The sequence below is a fragment of the Alosa sapidissima genome, chromosome 14 (genome assembly GCF_018492685.1).
Source record: "Alosa sapidissima isolate fAloSap1 chromosome 14, fAloSap1.pri, whole genome shotgun sequence".
NCBI classification, from domain to species: Eukaryota; Metazoa; Chordata; class Actinopteri; order Clupeiformes; family Clupeidae; genus Alosa; species Alosa sapidissima.
In genome coordinates this window covers 17,833,300-17,851,728 of record NC_055970.1, presented here as the reverse complement: position 1 = coordinate 17,851,728, position 18,429 = coordinate 17,833,300, and the positions used below count along the sequence as shown (strand labels likewise).

At 40.0% G+C, this 18,429-nt stretch overlaps 3 protein-coding genes across 5 annotated transcripts; 2 read left to right on the top strand and 1 right to left on the bottom strand.

Annotated features, from left to right (window-relative positions):
- The first annotated feature begins 5,202 nt into the window (after positions 1-5,202).
- fth1a (ferritin, heavy polypeptide 1a) lies at positions 5,203-8,736 on the top strand. The gene is made up of 5 exons (XM_042061665.1): positions 5,203-5,511; positions 6,690-6,795; positions 7,192-7,338; positions 8,070-8,195; positions 8,278-8,736. Exons 2-5 carry the CDS (start codon positions 6,694-6,696, stop codon positions 8,434-8,436), a joined length of 534 nt encoding a protein of 177 aa, XP_041917599.1. The 5' UTR covers positions 5,203-5,511; positions 6,690-6,693; the 3' UTR covers positions 8,437-8,736.
- Positions 8,737-14,351: 5,615 nt separating this feature from the next.
- saa (serum amyloid A) lies at positions 14,352-15,362 on the top strand. 2 transcript variants are annotated; one of them, XM_042062122.1, is made up of 4 exons: positions 14,352-14,506; positions 14,641-14,742; positions 14,900-15,038; positions 15,154-15,362. In XM_042062122.1, exons 2-4 carry the CDS (start codon positions 14,655-14,657, stop codon positions 15,290-15,292), a joined length of 366 nt encoding a protein of 121 aa, XP_041918056.1. In that variant the 5' UTR covers positions 14,352-14,506; positions 14,641-14,654; the 3' UTR covers positions 15,293-15,362. The 2 variants fall into 2 exon arrangements, with proteins under 2 accessions (XP_041918056.1, XP_041918057.1); XM_042062123.1 differs by lacking the exon at positions 14,641-14,742 and having other exon boundaries at positions 14,420-14,506.
- Positions 15,363-16,270: 908 nt separating this feature from the next.
- rplp2l (ribosomal protein, large P2, like) lies at positions 16,271-18,368 on the bottom strand. Of its 2 annotated transcripts, none has more exons than XM_042062124.1 (5): positions 18,267-18,368; positions 17,713-17,836; positions 17,390-17,438; positions 17,174-17,266; positions 16,271-16,385 (listed from the first exon to the last, which is right to left on the bottom strand). In XM_042062124.1, the coding sequence occupies exons 2-5, from the start codon at positions 17,833-17,835 to the stop codon at positions 16,306-16,308; spliced, it is 345 nt and encodes a 114-aa protein (XP_041918058.1). In that variant the 5' UTR covers position 17,836; positions 18,267-18,368; the 3' UTR covers positions 16,271-16,305. The 2 variants fall into 2 exon arrangements, with proteins under 2 accessions (XP_041918058.1, XP_041918060.1); XM_042062126.1 differs by having other exon boundaries at positions 18,255-18,341.
- Positions 18,369-18,429: the final 61 nt, after the last annotated feature.

Here is an 18,429-nt window from a genome sequence, read left to right as displayed (position 1 = left end):
GTGTTGGACTTGTGCTTTTCTTTGAAAGTTGAGCAACACAATGCATCAAGTCATCCAACACAATGCATCCAAGAAGGATGTATTTGCCGTTTTGCCGACCGGATACGGATATGGTAGTAGCGCTGGCCTATTGCATGCCTAGGCAGTTTGAAAGACAATTCTCCGCCCCACCCTTGGATTAAGCGAGGTAAATGGTTCGATTCCAGACTATACATTTCAATGATATAGGATGGCCCGCTAGGCTAAGCATGCCCACCATTACACTGGAGATGTTAAAAAACTACCTCAGGTAATTCGCTCATTAGCTCAGATCAGTGACTATTAGAGGAAACGCGGGGGAGAAAACTCAAACAAGTTAATGTTAGACTAGTGTGTTACAGTTTCTCGTTGCAAAATCAAAATTTCACTGGAGCTCCATGTGCTTTTGTAGGCTACACACAGTCTCAAAAACACTGTTTACAGCTTTTCGAGTCACTGTACAAGGTCATTTTTTTTTATATAGCAATAATTTAGATACAATTTAATTGTATGGGGTGGGTGCAATTGCGTTTTCTAAAGAATCTCCCGTCTTGGTTTTGTACAGAAATTAATATTAAGTGACACATACGTAAAAGGGTGGGAAAAAATGTCACCATGTAGCAGGCTACGATATAAGGTCTGGAATTTAATTTAATATTGTTGTAATGGTAGGATAACTACATAATTTACACAATAATTACACTATGTTATACATATTGTATATCAATGCATTTATTGATTGTCAATTACCCAAAATCGTGGCTCTGTCTATCATTGAACAGTAGCCTATTTAATGCATTCTAATCGATTCTAATCCATTGTCCATCACTTCCAATTAAGCAATTGTTTACTAAGCAATTGCTCAGTTGTGGTTTTTTTATATTATATACTTTTAATTACTTTTTCTGCTGTTAGTGAATGTGTGTGTGTATGTCTGTATGCTACTGTGACCTTGAATTTCCCCTAGGGATCAATAAAGTATCAGAGAATGTCTAATAAGGGGCGAACCGCCACTCTCTGGAAACTTCCGTTTTCTGAACTGGTTGCAGTTCCTTTTCTGGTTCCACATGAGGGCGCTCACGAATAAGTGCAGAATGAATGGAGGCCTATGGAGCTGTACCCCTCAAATCCACTTTTCTTGGGATATCATTTTTTGCCCAGAAATTCGTATGTTGCAGTCGAAAGAGGGGGCAGAGAAAATACAAACCGCTGAGTATTATATTTTTTGAGTCACTTATTTGTTCTAAAAAGCCTTTCAAATGTGTCAATGACGTCATTCATTAGCAGAAAGCTAGTGTGTTGTGGGCAACAACAACCCAACCTGTAAGAAATCGAAAGGACGTGACTACTCGTTCATTCAACTTTTGACCTATAATCTATATTGAGCTTGCAGAAACCACAATCAAATATTCAATTTCTCAACAACAACCAGGTGAAAGAGACAAATTTAGCCATCTAGCTCCATAGACCCCCATTGTTTTTGCACTTATTCGTGATCGCCCCTAGCAGAACTGCAACAGATTGCAGGTACAATGGAGTTAATAGGGAGTGATCCGGCTCTCCGTAAACAGGCTCTGAAAGTATCTATCTATCTATCCATCTACTTCCGGGAACTTTTTGAAGTTTACATGAACCACGTGACCTTAACGAATTTTGAACACCCATTGTTGCAACTGTACCTGGCTCTGCATCTAGCTAAAAGCCACCTCCGTGCTACAATGTTGCCATGTTGTGAACGTCTGCATTTTACAGCTCGGATGCAACAACGTGACAGTTCATTTAAACTTCACAACGAGTTCGGCGAATTAATATACAAGTGTGATACGACCAAAAAAATGGATCTACTTCATAGGTGTGCAAATAACATACGGTTAATGGTCGTTCTAAATTACCTAGGACATTCAACCAAGCAGTGGAATAAAAGGAATATATCATTAACAAAATATGAACAGATATGGCGAACACACAAATGTTAAAGTAATAACACTGTCAATACAATGTGTGTCTCAACTGTACCCCGCTGACCACCTCACACATTTATCTAGATTTTGCAACGACCTTACATGACACAAGGTCATGAAATATGCCAGTTTATAGGGCACAAAATATGTGCCCTATAAACTGTGTAATGATACCAGTTTAACAGTCACATAAGGGTCATGAGTTATTCATTGTGGAAGGTATATGGTGAAGTGACAATTTTACTTGGAAAAAAAATAACTTTTGCGATATCTTTGGATCAGAGATACCTGTTTCTTTCCAATTTTCCATGATGAAAGAGGGCACTAATTCGCATGTGCATAGCAAAAATCACAACTTGGGCTTGCTGTGCACGCAAGATATTTAAGGCGTCTCAACTGCATGTCTCAACTGTACTCAGTCTACCCTAGGCTACTCCTGCGTATCTGTACCGCTAGGGTGTGTCTAGATTTCTAGGCTATCGTATCTGAGCTGGTCATCAATCATTGGTTTAAAGGGACACCAGGCAAGCCTGATGCTTTTTCTCTACGAATTTCCCCCTCGCTCGGTCTGAAGCTCTTTTCCTTTTCTTTGCGTCTTCCGTCAAGGGTTTTCGCTGCTTCTCCGCCGGCTCTGCCATTATACACACGTTTGCAACAATCTCTAGCGTTTCGTTAGCCTGCCTCTGTGCTGTAAACTGATCCTGCTTCGGTCGGCGGGTAGGATACACCGAACCTGCAAGTGGGATATTCTTCCTACAGGCAGTAGGTAGGGGCGGGAGAAAGAGCCTTCATTCGCCTCGTAATGAGTCATTTAACCATATACCAACTTACGAAGATGATTAATTAACACGAAAACATTGCCTGGTGTCCCTTTAAATTTGGTTGGCATAAGACTCTTTCCTGACCACAAGGGGGAGATTTTCCACATAATAAAACCGTGATGTAGGCTGTCTATAATTCAGGGAGCTTTGAAAGATAGAAGAAACACAAATGTTGCCCATGTAGAGTAAATACTAGTGTCAGTTATGAGTGGTGTCCTAATTTTAGATCATATTTTCGATCAGCTGTTTTCACCCATTCTCTGGTTTGGCACATGAGGTGCACTGAAATTAAAGTTTGGGTAGGTAGAGACCTCATTAAGATGTCAACCAGTGACGATGACAACCATGTCTGAACAAACAGGGCTATGTTGTCTGTGAAATCATAATATTTTGTATAGATGTACAGCGCAGCACAGCACAGCACTTATTAAAGACACAGTCAGGGATTGCACATGATGTTTAAATTTAAATTTCTTATAGCAGATGCTTTTGTCCAAACAATGTACATTTATATTTTAACCAAACAAAACACACAGACACAGTTTTTTACAGTGTACTCACAGGATGGGCAGCTAGTGCATCGTGAGGAGATGTTTGCTGAATGTGACATTTTTTTTATTATTGGCTTGAAATTGCGTACAATCGCTGACTAAACCTTCAAAAGATATACAGAAGACATTGCAGAAGCCCCCAGTCAAATTGCTCTTCACTAACTTGATGCTCCTGCACTGTCCAAGTATTTATTGGTAAAAATAATAACCAAGTTTAAAAAATTACAATACATTTGACTTGAAGTTGACTGCTTATTTGGTGGATGTTTTAGTGTTCTTTAAAGTGACTCATGGTCATCGGTTGTGAAAAAGCTTACTGGCTATATATTTATCTTTGACTATGTTGTGAGGGTGAGTTGTGGTAATGATAGTGGAACAAGGGACATGCTGTGTCATTAAAGAACTCAGAATAGCTGATGTAGAGGTTCCACCCATACCTGAGTTGATGCCTGAATTACAGATAACATAACAAATGTTTTCTTCAATCAGCTATAAAGGGTGGGTGAGTTACGAATAGAAAATGTATCTTATGTTGACTGGGGAGTTTTGCACCTTTTACAGATGCAGAGGCGTATAGTGCAGGGTGCAAGTTTCACTATTGTCGTACACTCTTATGTTTTCTGAATGCCAGACAAAGGCCATATGGTATAGGCTGGGGGTAAAAAGGGGTAGTAGATACACCTGCTCTAACCACAGGAAACCCACATTGAATGATGTCCTGACACGGTTTGCTATAAATTAACTGTTTTCAAGTCTCAGGTCCAAGATGGAAGAATTTATGGTGTTGTCTTTAGGTAACAGCACACATTACAGAGCATGCTTTTACAAGTTAATGGACAATATCTCCATTAAAAGTATGTAATGCTAGAGGACCTTTGGTGATGGTCAGGATAGAAGGTGATTTGCTCAGAGCCTGTCAGCGTATTTTCTTGACACATTAAAGGGTTTTAAAGTCTTTTAAAAGACAAATCTCACATAAACATTGTCTAAAAAAAAGCTTGAAAGACCTTAAAATACTAATACTCACAAAAAATCACAAACATAAAAATCGCTTAAAAGCTGTCAACATTTACATCAATAATTCTGACTAAACTCAAACATTTCCACATGGTAAAAAGTCATGGCAGGCAGAGTGCTCCTCGTGCTCACAGTGACTCAAGGAGTGATACGTCATTCCTCTGATTTCATTGCACAATTAACCTCTAACCAGCCACTGTACAAATCCCAGAGTAACCATTTGTCATAAAACTTCCACTGCTGTCACAAGGTGTGTATCATGAGACCAACACAACTTATAATGATTACCCCCCTCCCCCATCACCACCACCGTAAAAGCATTGTAGACATGACTCTCATCTGATGGTTATGGGATTTGAACAACAATTTTGAAATGTTGGTAAGACTGAAGGAGAATAGCAATAATGTCAATTCAATCAATAGCCTAATGACAATAAACAAATACATAAACCATAACTCATAAAAACGCTTAATTAACCATGTATAATGCATATGCTAATGTAATAGGCCTATATACATTGGTGGTAGCATTTCAGTTAATCCTTCATAAATAATCCCTCTAAAAAGTCATCTTAAATTATTTTTCATCAAAAACGTCTTAACTGGGTCTGTGGACTGCATGTGTAGCAGCCTAGTGCAGGACCTGATGACGCACTAAAAAACGCACTTGCATAATATGATAGATCACTTTTTTTCTTAAATGTTTTATTTGAGTTTACTAGTTACCAGCATGGCCGCCTAATTGAGTAGGTCCAAGCTTTTTCATAGGGCAGAATCTCTGATGAGGGCGGTCTACACCTACGTCATTGCATCATTTCTTTAGACTGCGCCACACGGTCAAAGTCACATCTACACGCTTACGGACAGAGTGAAGGTTACCTGCTTCAACAGTGCTTGAACGGCAACCCTCCTTCTGTCAGAACTTGCGCCTCATTAATCAGCATTTTGATTTCAGAATAATTGCAGCTAATCGAACATCGCTTAAAAAGAAGACTTTCCTCAACGTCCATTTTCCAAACACGAAGACCCCTCCAGGAGAAATAATAATCGTAGCGAGCTAACGTTAGCTAGGACTGTACTTGGAAAGCTTTCAACGACTTTAACGTAACGCATTTAATTTTAATACCAAGATAATCAAGCAAGGTAAGTGTTATTTTATGATAAACGCATCACTACCCCACCAACATATACATAAGCTTATCTTATAAGTTTATCTGAACAGAAATGGTAGATAGCTCGCTAAAAAAAAAATAGTTATTATGCTAACGCTAGCTGGATAAGGCCTTGTTTGGCCAGTTTTACGAAGCTTGAGATGGTAATCATTTCCACTGTAGAAATACTTTTGATTTAAAAATACTGATATGTTTTACTCTTAAGGCTAACAATTGTATATAAGTGAACTCATTTAACGCACGAATGTGTGTCGTGGGACCACGAAGCTATACCGTAAACTAGCTTACTGAAGCGGTTTGTTTACTCATGTTAACGTGAGTGCATTGGTCTACATGCGCTTTAGCCACGGCGCTGTTCTCTTTGACTCCACGGTGGTCCGTCCGTCAGTAACGTTAGATATTCGATGTTTAGATTTCCCTTATTTTTTGTTCCAGGCTACATTAGTTATAACTTATTGGTGTTTTTAAGTTATAAGTTCATAGTTTATTCTCGTACTCTACACGTCTCGACCTAGTCATGAAGAAAAGTTGAATGCCTGCCAAGGCAGTCCAAAAGTCAAGCCGATGGTAAACACCAACTTGACTGCTAACATTTAACCGCCTTTACGAGATACTAGTGCCAGTTGAGTTGTCACGTGCTCTGCTGCTGCATCAGGACAGATAAGAAATTGTTAGTTAACTGTAGCAGTGACATATAAACTCAACTAGGCTATTTGAAGTTGGCTAGCATATACACAGCTTCTCAATTCCCGTACTGCTGTTTTTGGCAATTTTGTCTGTTTTAAAAGAGGTGGACTGGTATTAGATCTCGTTTAGGAGTAGATTTTATGTAACCTTAGATTAGAGTCCCGATGTTACTGAAGCCAGTACATGAATAATTGAGCACAATGTTAATTCCCTGTATTTCATCATCTTCCCTTACACACACACACACACACTCACTCCTGGCATTACGGGCATTACCCAACTTCCTGTAAACTCTCCAAGGACATTGAAGCACATGATTTTATTGCTCTGTCTTCATAGCCTTACCTAGTTTCCTGGCCTTGTGTATGGATGGTTATATTGAGGAAACATTAAATGTGTATTCCAGTAAATGTTTTGATTGCATCTGCTTATATTTTGTTTTGGTTTCCATGTATTTTCTAGAAACATGACCTCTCAGGTGAGACAGAATTTCCACCAGGACTGCGAGGCAGCCATCAACCGTCAGATCAACCTGGAGTTGTATGCCTCCTATGTCTACCTTTCGATGGTAAGAGAAACAGTAAAACTACCAGAGCGATGGGTAGAGAATGGTGAAATGACTGGTGGAGTTGTGGCTTATGTCGTGATGGCAAGTAGGGCTTCGGTATGAAGTGGGTGAGGGACTATTTACCTCAGTTAAACCTGGGAGCAGTGGGTTCACATCCTTAGTTAGATAGCAGAAAATTAGTCAAAGTGCAGCCATGGCGCGACCCTATTTGACCTGGAGATAATGAGTGCCATTGCGTACAACTCCACTGGTCTAATGGCATGGCATTTGTTTAATTTGAAGGTGGAGTACTGGCAGGTTCTGTTAACCCCAACTCTCTTCCTAACTGTTATTGAAATCCCACTCTGCTATGTGTCTCCACACTAATTTTGCCTTGTTCTTCTTTCTCCTGTTCAGGCATACTACTTTGACAGGGATGACCAGGCCTTGCATAACTTTGCCAAGTTTTTCCGCAACCAGTCTCACGAGGAGCGCGAACATGCTGAGAAACTCATGAAATTACAGAACCAGAGGGGAGGCAGGATCTTCCTGCAAGACATCAGGGTACGTGTGTGCGTTTTGAGTGTGTGTGGTATGTACATATGTCTGTGTATACCTTTTGGGTAGCCTTTTATGGACACTTTGTGGAGACAGCTAAACGTCATAGTTGTTAATGTGCTAAAGAGCGATAGATAGACATAAGCAGTGCCAATGTACACGTGTTTGAAGCAGGGTCACAAATAAGTGTGAGTGCGTGTTTGTGTGCGTTGAGGAGATATAGAACCCACAAAGGGAGTTCACTAATGAAGACGGGAGATACTGAGGGAGGGAAGGGTGGAGCACATATCTCTCAAAGACATTAAGCCTCAACTGAATGAGTGTGTTTTATAATATCATACTTGTATGAGACATGCCTCACATAACATAATATAGCAAAATGTATATACCAAAATGTTACGTTCACCAGAATTCCATTAAAGAAAATATTAGCCACTGAATTTAAGCCATCAATTGGGAGACTTGCAAAGCCAACAACTGGGACATTGCAGTAAACTTAAGCTAATATTTTGAGAATGCATTCCACAAAGCAAAATGTTTGAGACAGCCAGACAGCTCAGCCGTGGTCGGTAAAACCTGGAAACATTCCAAATCTAAGATCCTCCCCTCAGTGGGAAGTCCCATAGTGGTTTAACCCTAATGTTGTTGGCTTTGTCAGATTCCTGGTTCAGGGTAGGGTGTCAGTAAAATGTGAATTGGAGCGTATGCCACTGAACGTGTGTGTGTGTCACTTACAGAAGCCTGAGAGGGACGAGTGGGGCAGTGGAATGGAGGCTCTCGAATGCGCACTCCAGCTGGAGAAGAGTGTCAACCAGTCCCTGCTGGACCTCCACAAGGTCGCCTCCGAGCGCAACGATCCTCACGTAAGTGTACACACACACCCACACACCTACACACCTACAGGTCACAACTGTAACCCTCATGATAATCTGTTCTCCCTTACAGATGTGCGATTTCATCGAGACACACTACCTGGACGAGCAGGTGAAGTCCATCAAGGAGCTCTCCGACTGGGTGACCAACCTGCGCCGCATGGGTGCTCCCCAGAACGGCATGGCCGAGTACCTGTTCGACAAGCACACACTGGGCAAAGAGAGCAGCTAAACCCCCGCACCTCCAACCCCACCCACCCACCCAGCCAGCCAGCCCCCATCTCCCATTCCACCTCACTACATTTTCTCTTCAGCTCAAGCTCTTCAGCTGTTAAGATCAGTCAGTTGGCCTGAGCCAACACTCTGCTTGCTCTTTTGCCATACTAGCCGTCCGGTACTACTGTTCCCATAAGCCATAGTTCTTATCAGTGTTGTTGCTTGTCTTGAGTGGCTGCCGCTCTTGTCCTTGGCCTGTGTTGTTTTATTACTGATGTTATAAACAAACCAAATAAATGGAACTCTGGATTCTGAATGTCTGTTTGTTGCCTTGTGTGAAACAAGAAATCAGTGTAACCTTAAAGATTGACAGAATAATGGTTAACATATGGTTGAAACGATGGTGTAGATGGTACAAAACGTGAGGGCGGTTAGAATGTTAGAAAAGCGATATACAGATTAATTCAAACTTCCTTTTTTTTGACCGGGCCCAAGGTGAGAACAGCTATTATTTTGTTGCATCAAACAAAGCGAAACAAAATAAATAGCTGTAAAAAGGGAAGTGTGAGTGAAAACCATTGCTCACTTCTCTTAACTGGAATAGCTGGGGTTTAGAGGGGGTACTTTTTACGAAATAGTTCCTTAGTCTGTTACCATGGGAATGTGGCTATATGTCACAGAATTGCAATTTCACTTACCGTATTTTCTGGGCCATAAGTCGCACCGGAGTATAAGTCGCACCAGTAAAATGTTTCATAAAGAGGAAAAAAACATAAATATATATGTTGCACCTGAGTCGCAGGACCGGCCAAACTGAAAAAAAAGTGTGACTTATAGTCTAAAATACGGTAATTAATTTCAAAGCATACAGAAGAATGCTAGGTAGAGTTGAAGTTCTGCAATATGACAAGTGATTCATTAATCCATAAAATGAACATTTAAAACCGAATGTAATTCAAATAGTTGCTGTATTATAATTCTACCACACCTTTTTCCTTTTCGTTTGGATATATAATGCATCTTTCTCTGAAACTTGAACTTCCATAAAGGGGCAGTAATAGTGGCATCACATATCAATGGAGCAGGGAGTTACACTATAGAAAATATTTTTAAGAAAATATTTACACAAGCGCACATACTAATACACAAAAGATACATACGTATACATTTACATGGATCCATAAGAAATCTTAAAAACCTCATCTTAGAAACCTCAAAAGTTATTGCTTAGTCTTAAACACCCTTGCTGGCATGGGAACCCATGCTTGAAATGGGAAGTGTCAAATGTGTGGCTATTGTTTTTTGTTTTTTTGGGGGGGGTGGGGGGACATTCTTTTCTCCAGTTGGGGTTTTATGCCCAGAGAAATTTTACTTCTGTTTTATAACAGAACAATGACAATGACCTGGGCATTTTGGGATGTCCGTTTTGCTTCCACAGCTGTGGCTGTGGGCACTGATCATGTAGAACAAATGGTTCGCAACAGGGGGGCCATGTCACCCAGGGGACCTCAGAGAGTTGGGAGATCTCTTTGAACGTACGCTCAAACAATTCTGTTCAGAATTGGAATAAAAGGAATTAATACATATTTGCCATTGATGTTTTTTTGTTTTTTTTAGCCAGACTATCTGTGGAGGCAACATAATGGGAAAATGGAAAAGGCAGATTCTGCCTGTGATGGGCTACTTAAAAGTGAATGATATGAGATGACTGAGCAATCTTGCTGGGCAACCACATAATCGGTTACATGTGTTCTAATTTTAGGATCATGGTCATTTGCCTTTATGATTATGATTAAAGTTCTCCTGGAAGACAAATTGCCAGAAGAACGATACTCAGACAGGAACGTTGCCCATCAACATTGCTGAAAAATTGCCTTGTATCAGCAGCTTAAGAACCGCTGAAATGGCAAAAGCAGTTTATAAAATACTTTTATGAGGTCTAACAGAATAACCTTGACTGACTGCATTAAACTTCGGAATGTGTACAGATTAGGCCACAATGATGACTGACAGACAGGTTATCAGACAGGCTATTTCCTTGGACACAGGGGTATTGGGGGCAACAAGGTTGAGAATTACATACATCAGAAGACAGTTCAATTATATTCTTAGTGACTAATACATTACAGATAATGTTGTCATTTTATCAGTCAGTATATGTACTGATAAGGAGGCCTATATGTCTGGAAATCTCAAGGCCTTGGGGTTGTTTTCTTCCATGGTTCCGGAACATTTTAAGTCTCACTGGGACATGCAGACACAGCATTGTACAGCTATTTTTTTCCATTTGACTATAAAAAGTGCTTTGCTTGTGTAAATCTCTGTAATGGTCTGATAACAAGTTTAAACACTGACATTAAACTACGGTTATGGGCACCACCTCTCTGGACTCGTCAAAATTTACCTGTTCACCAGCCTATAATATCTTAGCTGGCCACCATAAGTACAGTATTACCCTCCTTTTGTGTTTTTCTACCTTGGTACCTTGAAATGTGCTATATAAATATAAGTTATTATTACCATTTGTTAGTATTATTATAACATTATATAACACATATACAGATCCATTGTCAGTATGAGACATGATGGGAACATTGCTTGAAGTGAAAGAGAATCAAACAGAAAATGTCTTATACCCTGACAAGTTTTTTTGGGGGGTTGTTTCTTTGTCAGAAATGGCTCCTGGCTAGCCTGGTCTGAATGAAATCTAATGACTGGGAAATTCCCCTATGGGGCCTACCCTTAGACAATGCTGGTGCTCCCTCCAGTGGTTAATATCTGAAACCACTTGAAAATGATATATTGAACAGAATAGATCATAGAAAAATCATATGGATGTGGCACTTACAGTTTTTTCTGATTGCTTAAGCACATTTTTTGTAACTATGGCTTTTTTTTGCAAAACTCTACACACAAATGGCAAAACCTCTCACCCAATCAGCAAAACATTGTAGTTCTCTTGCAAAAGCTAACACACCTTGCTTAACTCTTCACACCTTCGTAAAAATGGTGTTTTTGTATCTAACAGTAAACACAAGCCATCACAATAGTAAGCACACAATGTGCCAACAACACACTGATGGTATGAATATAAAACACATCTGGCTTTTGCTTTCTCTGTGCACAAGGTAGACTATGTCAGTTTGAGGTCATACTTTTGTCATAGTTCTGTAAACATACAGGGATCCAAACTTCAGGTATTACTGTTTACTGTATTTACACACATCAAAACAAACACAAGTGTGTTTTTCCAAGTCAAAACACAAAATAGCATTTCACTGAGACAAAACAAATCAGTCTACATCGGGTCGTCTCTCTCAAAATTTCGTCTACATCACATGCAATGTCCTAGTCCAAGGCACCGGGGAAAATATATTCTGGAATGCCGTATCCAGGCCTGACATGACAACATCCCCACATGTAGACTGATTTTTTTTTTGCCTGTAAAGGGCTATTTCTTCCTCTTCTTACCCTTCCTCCTCCCCCTCCCCATCCTCCTCTTGCTCCTTCTTGTCCTCTTCCTCTAACTTCACCTCCTTGTCCTTGTCATCCTCTCCCTCTCACTTCTTCACCTCTGCATCCTCTTCCTCCTCTTCTTCCTCCTACTTCTTCACCTACACGTCCTATTCTTCAGCCTCCTCTAATTCTTACTCTTCTCACTCTTCCTGCTCACTCCATCGTACCCATTGTACATTACCTGTGGCTTATTTATAGTGCTTAGGCTGATTGCAAAGTGAACTAATTATCTAAAACAGTTTTCACATGAGAAAGTGTGCCAGAGAGTTGGCAAAATAGTGTAAATAATAGCCATTGTGCCTACAGTTGTGCAAAGTGTGTGTTACAAAATTGCAAACTGAGTGCAAAGCAGTGTTTGTGCTTTTAGTTTTGCGAACTCAGTGAGTGGTTTTGCCATTTGTGTGTAGAGTTTTGCAAAAAAAGCCATAGTTACAAAAAATGTGTTTAAGCGTTCAGAAAAAACTGTAACTTAACTATCCATGTAACGCCAACATTTGTCTTCATACCAACCACAATAAAAATTCTATACAGTGATTTGTTTGTGTGTTGATAGTCAGGAGAAATTAAAACAGGGAAACCTAATTAAAATCCCTAAACAGGCAGGAATAAATAATATTCACAAAGCCAGTACCATTAAACCAGTGATTAGATTTTACACTATATTGCACATATTTCACATATTGTAGTTCCCAGAGTTACCTGAAGTTCAAGGCTATTTCAAGCAGGCACGTGCAGAGAAGGGGGGCTACAGGGGCTCTAGCACCTGCCCTTTTGCCAATTTGATGCTTTGATGTCCAAGTGCCCCTTTGACAAGACCCGTTTTTTACTTTTTAAAATTTGTAATACTTCCGCTAGTTCCAACGTGAATATTCGCTAAAATGTCTCATTAATAATTTGTGAAATTAGAAATTTACAAAAATAACAATTTAACAAAATCTGTGTTAATTGAAATGCCTTGCGGCCACTAATCCGTGACGTCATACATTCAGTTAACTCTCAGAAGGTGCACGCAGGCACAGTGCTGCAGGAGACGTTTGGGAGCACGGTAAGGTCACTTGGCAAGTTGGCAGTTAGCCTATCTGAACATGCAATAGTATTCAGCTTAGAGATAGAGAATAAAATGTTTAAAGTTGTTTCATGTTTAATGAAGTAGGCTATCAAACCCGTTTTAACCATGTCATGGTCCATCCATTTCAATAACCTGGCAGCTTCGAAAATCTAAGGCTGAACGTTCATAACATATTCTGTTTAGGTTACTATGTTATAGTAGCCTAGCTTAGGTTAGTAGGCAAACCTTTTCTAAATCGCCATAAGCCGACGACATAGGCTACTGTAGTTGTTTAACTAACCCAACTCCACACGTCGTTCTCTGTTTACAGTAGGCTACATTACGCGTCATTTCACTCAGTGGCCACAAGTACAGCACGTGAATCTGCAAGACACCAGCTTGCTAATGGTGGTAGTTCACTGTGATAAACATTAAAATTATAGCCTGACAAGCCAGACTAGGCAATAACATATTTGCTGCCGCTAGGGTGCGTCTAGATTTCTAGGCTATTAAAATTAGCTTTGAATTTAATCAATAAGATGTAGCCTTATAGCCTATCTCTGTGTAGACAATACTGTAGCCTAATGCAAACTGAAAAGACCTATCTGTCTGTGCCCTGGCTACAGTAGGCGTACATGCACTCCTATTGAATTTTCAGAACCAAGGAGAGAAATGAGAAAAATGTGTTACAGCTCTGCTCTATTTACACCCATTCTTCTTGATACATAATGAATAAATATGAAAAACATTTATAAAATGTTTATCAGTACATTAGACTACTTTGCAAATTGCTAAACCATATAATAGCCTGTCCCACCATCATCATTGAAATAGCATAATGCTAGAATTTAAATGCAAAAAAAATTGTTCCAAGTGCCCTTTTTTAAAATTTGAGCCCCTGCCCCTTCAAAGGTCTCGGCACGCCCCTGATTTCCAGGGTGAAATCACTTACCCCTTGCAATGTTGAGTCTGATGGCCTCAGATCATGAACATTCATAAGGAGGGACAGCTGCTATAATAGCTCACCATTAAAGTGCAAGCTGGGCACAGGACAGAGTGAACACATGTTGCAGCATCCCTCCTCTCTACCTCACTGTCACACTCACCTGGCCAGGCGCTGAATTCAAAACATGACTGAGAGATTAATTCATTAAAATTGTTGTGAATTGGGCAATGAGTTTAAACAGGCATGTGTTGTAACCAGGAATCTTTGATTTGGAAACATGTATGCTTTAGAAAATCAAAGGTCCTCTTAGAAAGATGCCAGCCCTGTAGTCTACTCAACTTATTGATTTTACATTTAGCCTAAATTCTGACTGAAACACAGGGAATTTCCAGATGTTCACAGTTCAACCTCAGGACTTTCCAAAGACAACACATCATGCCATTCTTTTTGGAAAATCCAAACCTTACCCAATCCTACCAAACTTGAGGGCTATATAAAGTGCCACACGATTCTGGTGTGAGAGACCTGGAGAACCCGTAAAATTGTATTTCTCTGAACAAAACATCAACTATACATGTAAGTAGGCTATCTCAGATGAATAAACCATTTTACATACATCATAAAATCTCTACACACTCAGCTTGAAAACAGAAGTGTGGTGTTTAGCTATACTTTATTTAAGATGTGGACCTCTTGTTGGATTTTCTCAGAGTAAGTTGTAGAGATGAGGCTGCTCCTGGCTACACTACTGCTGGCTTCTGTAGCTGCCATTCAAGCTCAGTTTTACAACTTTCCAGCTGAGGCTTTCCAGGGTAAGCTCTTGATGTGGATCTCTGTACATTTGTAAGGATAGTAGCCTACAGCAGGCCTACACCAGGTTTATGATGCACTGAAAGCTATTTTAGCTATTTTATCAAGTGCTATGGAAGTTCAACTGTGACCACAGTCACTCTGTTAAATGCATTGCAGGGGCAAGGGACATGTGGTCTGCTTATTCGGATATGAGGGAGGCCAACTGGAAAGACTCAGACAAGTACTTCCATGCCCGGGGAAACTATGATGCTGCCCAAAGGGGTCCTGGTGGCAAATGGGCAGCTGAAGTGATCAGGTAATTATTATAAGAATTTAATTCAAAGTTGAAGCCATTTGATCTTGAATACTAATTGAGCAAGGATTGATTCTGTCCGCTTCTCTCAATTAAAATAAATACCCTGCTCTTTCAGTAATGCCCGTGAAGGATGGCAAGGAAATAGTGGTCGAGGTCATGAAGACTCTGAAGCAGATCAGGTGGCCAATCGCTGGGGCCGTGAAGGAAATGATCCAAACCGCTTCAGACCTGCAGGCCTCCCTGACAAATACTGAATCAGTCATCTTCACTAGGTGGGGATTGCCAGAAGAATGTGTTTGGATAAAATAGATTTTTCTTCTGGAAGCTTAGTCTTTATTCGTGCTTATTCAGTGTCAATTAAAAACTTACATCAGACATATACCCATACTGGTAGATGCATACAAAATATTTCAACAGTCATCCAGAAGGACCTATATGCAATGACCCCTACACACAATTCTGAGACTTTATGTTGACACGTGTTCTTGCTAGATGAAAACTTGAATTCCACAAAGATGGCTGAAAAATGTCAAAGTAATTTTGAAAGCATTATAGCTCCAGGCAACATTTGTGTCTAAAATTACAGTAAATGTGCAGAATTTAATTTTTTTTGCTACCAAAATTCCTAACTCTCCCAAGCCAAAAAAAGTTTTGTGATCATACTTCAAGAGACTCCAGTTAAACTGGCCTGTTGTGAGTTTGGACAGGTCAGACATCAGACAACACTAGTTTTACCATAACACTGCAAATCCCACAGTTCCAACTGTAGGTTAAATGTAAAATTCCATAACTTTACCCTGCCAAAAAACCCTGAGTTTCCATTACCTACTATATAATGAACGGTACAATATACCGATCAAAGATTTCTGAGCAGCCACATAAGCGTTCTAAACTGACTTTCTCAAGCAGATGATTAAAATGAGCCATTAAACAAAGTTGAAAAAGGTGAATTTGTATTAATATATGTATTTTGGCAAGTACTTTTTTCACTGCTACACCAAAATTCACTGACATTCCATGACTTTGCTGCAAAAATGTTGTAATTCCCTGTCTGGAATACTTTCCAATTGATATTCCAGAAATTCCATGACCTGTGGGAACCCTGAAATACTAAAGGCCTACTGACCGATTCTTTCGCTGACTAACCACTTTGACTTTAGGTTAACTGGTCAAATCGATGTACACAGTAGTGCAGAGTAACCATTTTCAAAAGAATTAAGTCTCAGAAATGGGAGTTTGTACAAATTTTATTTTAGTCCAGAGAAGTTTAATCGAAGAGTCCGAATCCCATGTCGTCATCGGATTCCTCAGACTCCTCCTTCTTCTCTTCCTTCTTCTCCTCAGCAGCTGTGGACAGAAGGACAGGGTCAGTCAGAGGCCAACCATGAGGGGAAAAGATGAAACTTGAATTTGCTAGACAGGAGTTACAGGAGCTTTCCGTAAACAGCAAGCACACTGAAAACAGTCACACCAAATTGTGTGATAAATGTTGTAAAGATAATTTTGTTATAAAAACATTTTTAAACATTTATCTAAACACCCCCTTTTAAGAACTCAGACCTATTCATCAGGTCCCTTGTCACAGGTATATAAAAATCAAGAACCATGCAGTATGCATTCATAAACTAGGTGCTTGATTTTATACACCTGTGGCAAGGGACCTGATGAAACCTGTGAATAGGATTATCCAGAGATGGGGGAGGGGAAAAAAGACGACAACTTTGTTCTTTTACATGTGATCACTGACTGAATTAATCTGATGAGTACCATGTGAACAAGGTCTACATACCCGTTTTACATCTTACAGCTACTCACTACATTATCCATTTTACACCTTGCCACAAACTCATCGCATCACTTGCTAGTGATGACAGGAAAGTTCATTAACTTTGAGGCCAATACTGAGATACATTTCCTGCTCAGTCATACAATTCAGGTCTTTATTTTAAAACCCCTTCAAATCAAACTAATACAGTTTAGTTGAGTATTACTGAGTTTTTCAACTTAACTTGTAATTGATTAGAAAACTGCTATCCTAGCTCTACTGTCTAAACATCAGGGTCTTGCAGAACACTATAATTATACACATTAAGTGCAACAGCATTCTACATCCCAGTTAAGTTGTGGTAACTGACCTGCAGCAGGGGCAGCAGCACCGCCAGATCCACCACCAGAGGCGGCCACGGCCACAGCACCTCCAGAAGGTACGCTAGCCAGTTTACCGTAGCCTGTGGGGCAACAGACATTCACATTATTTAAAAAACAATCTGCTAAGAGGTCAGATAAACTGGAAACGCATATTTAAATATCAGCTTTATATGTTTTGCGGCTACAAGTGTGAACCAACTTACCCTGAGCAATCACCACCTCTACATCCTTGCCACCGAGTTCAGAGACAACCTGTAATCATAGACGTTTTAAGCTTGATTACATAGTTTATCTACATCCAGAAAACTACCAAAGAGCAAGTCATTGTATGTTCAGGACGCATAAGGCCTTCATATGGCTACACATTTTCAGTAGAAACAGCAAGTTGTATTTAACCAGCATCACATTGATGTTTATTAGTAAAATGTCACAATTACAACATTTAAGAGGATCCTGCAGTAAGCACTTCAACCGAACAAACTTAGGTAACGTTATTCCAATTAAGTTGTGGTAACGTTATGGGTACCTTCTCCAGACGTGTGTCATCGGCCTCAATACCAACGCTCTCAAGGATTTTCTTGATGTCGGCGGCATCTGGGCTCTCTTTGCCTCCGAGGGCAGCGAGCAGGTATGCAGCTACGTAACGCATGCTGAAATCACAGTCAAGAACATACAGAAATTATTAGCGTTATTAGACGTTTCAACGAATTTATTCGCGTCCTAGTGTTAGCTACAATTCACCTCACAACTAACTAGCTGTTGTGATTCATGACAAAATAACGACACGGTAAGAATGTAACTGCATTAATCCTTCATAAAATGTTATTAAAAACCGCTTTCCCCAGTAGCTGCCCACCTCAGGCAACCAGCAAATAAATGACGACTCGGCCACACATGGTATTGTAAACTAGCGTTAGCAGACCCGAGTTAGCAACCTCGAACAAATAAACAACCTCCTGGCTCCACACAAATATATATTTTTGCTATTTACTACAGCATGATAAAAAGCACAGTTGGTTTCATCGTTTTATTGTTTTCAATGGTGCCTATCCATAAAATAAAACTTACTCAAAGACTCACTTTTAAGACAGCGTGGTATCGCGTGTTCACGGTAGAGCTCGTACGGGCGGAAAGGAAGTAAAACGGGTTCGGAAAACGGAAGAACTTTAAGTAGGCGGGCCTTAGTAAAATTCAATTGGTGGAGAGAAATGTCTGTGAAATCTTCTGATTTAATTTGATTGCG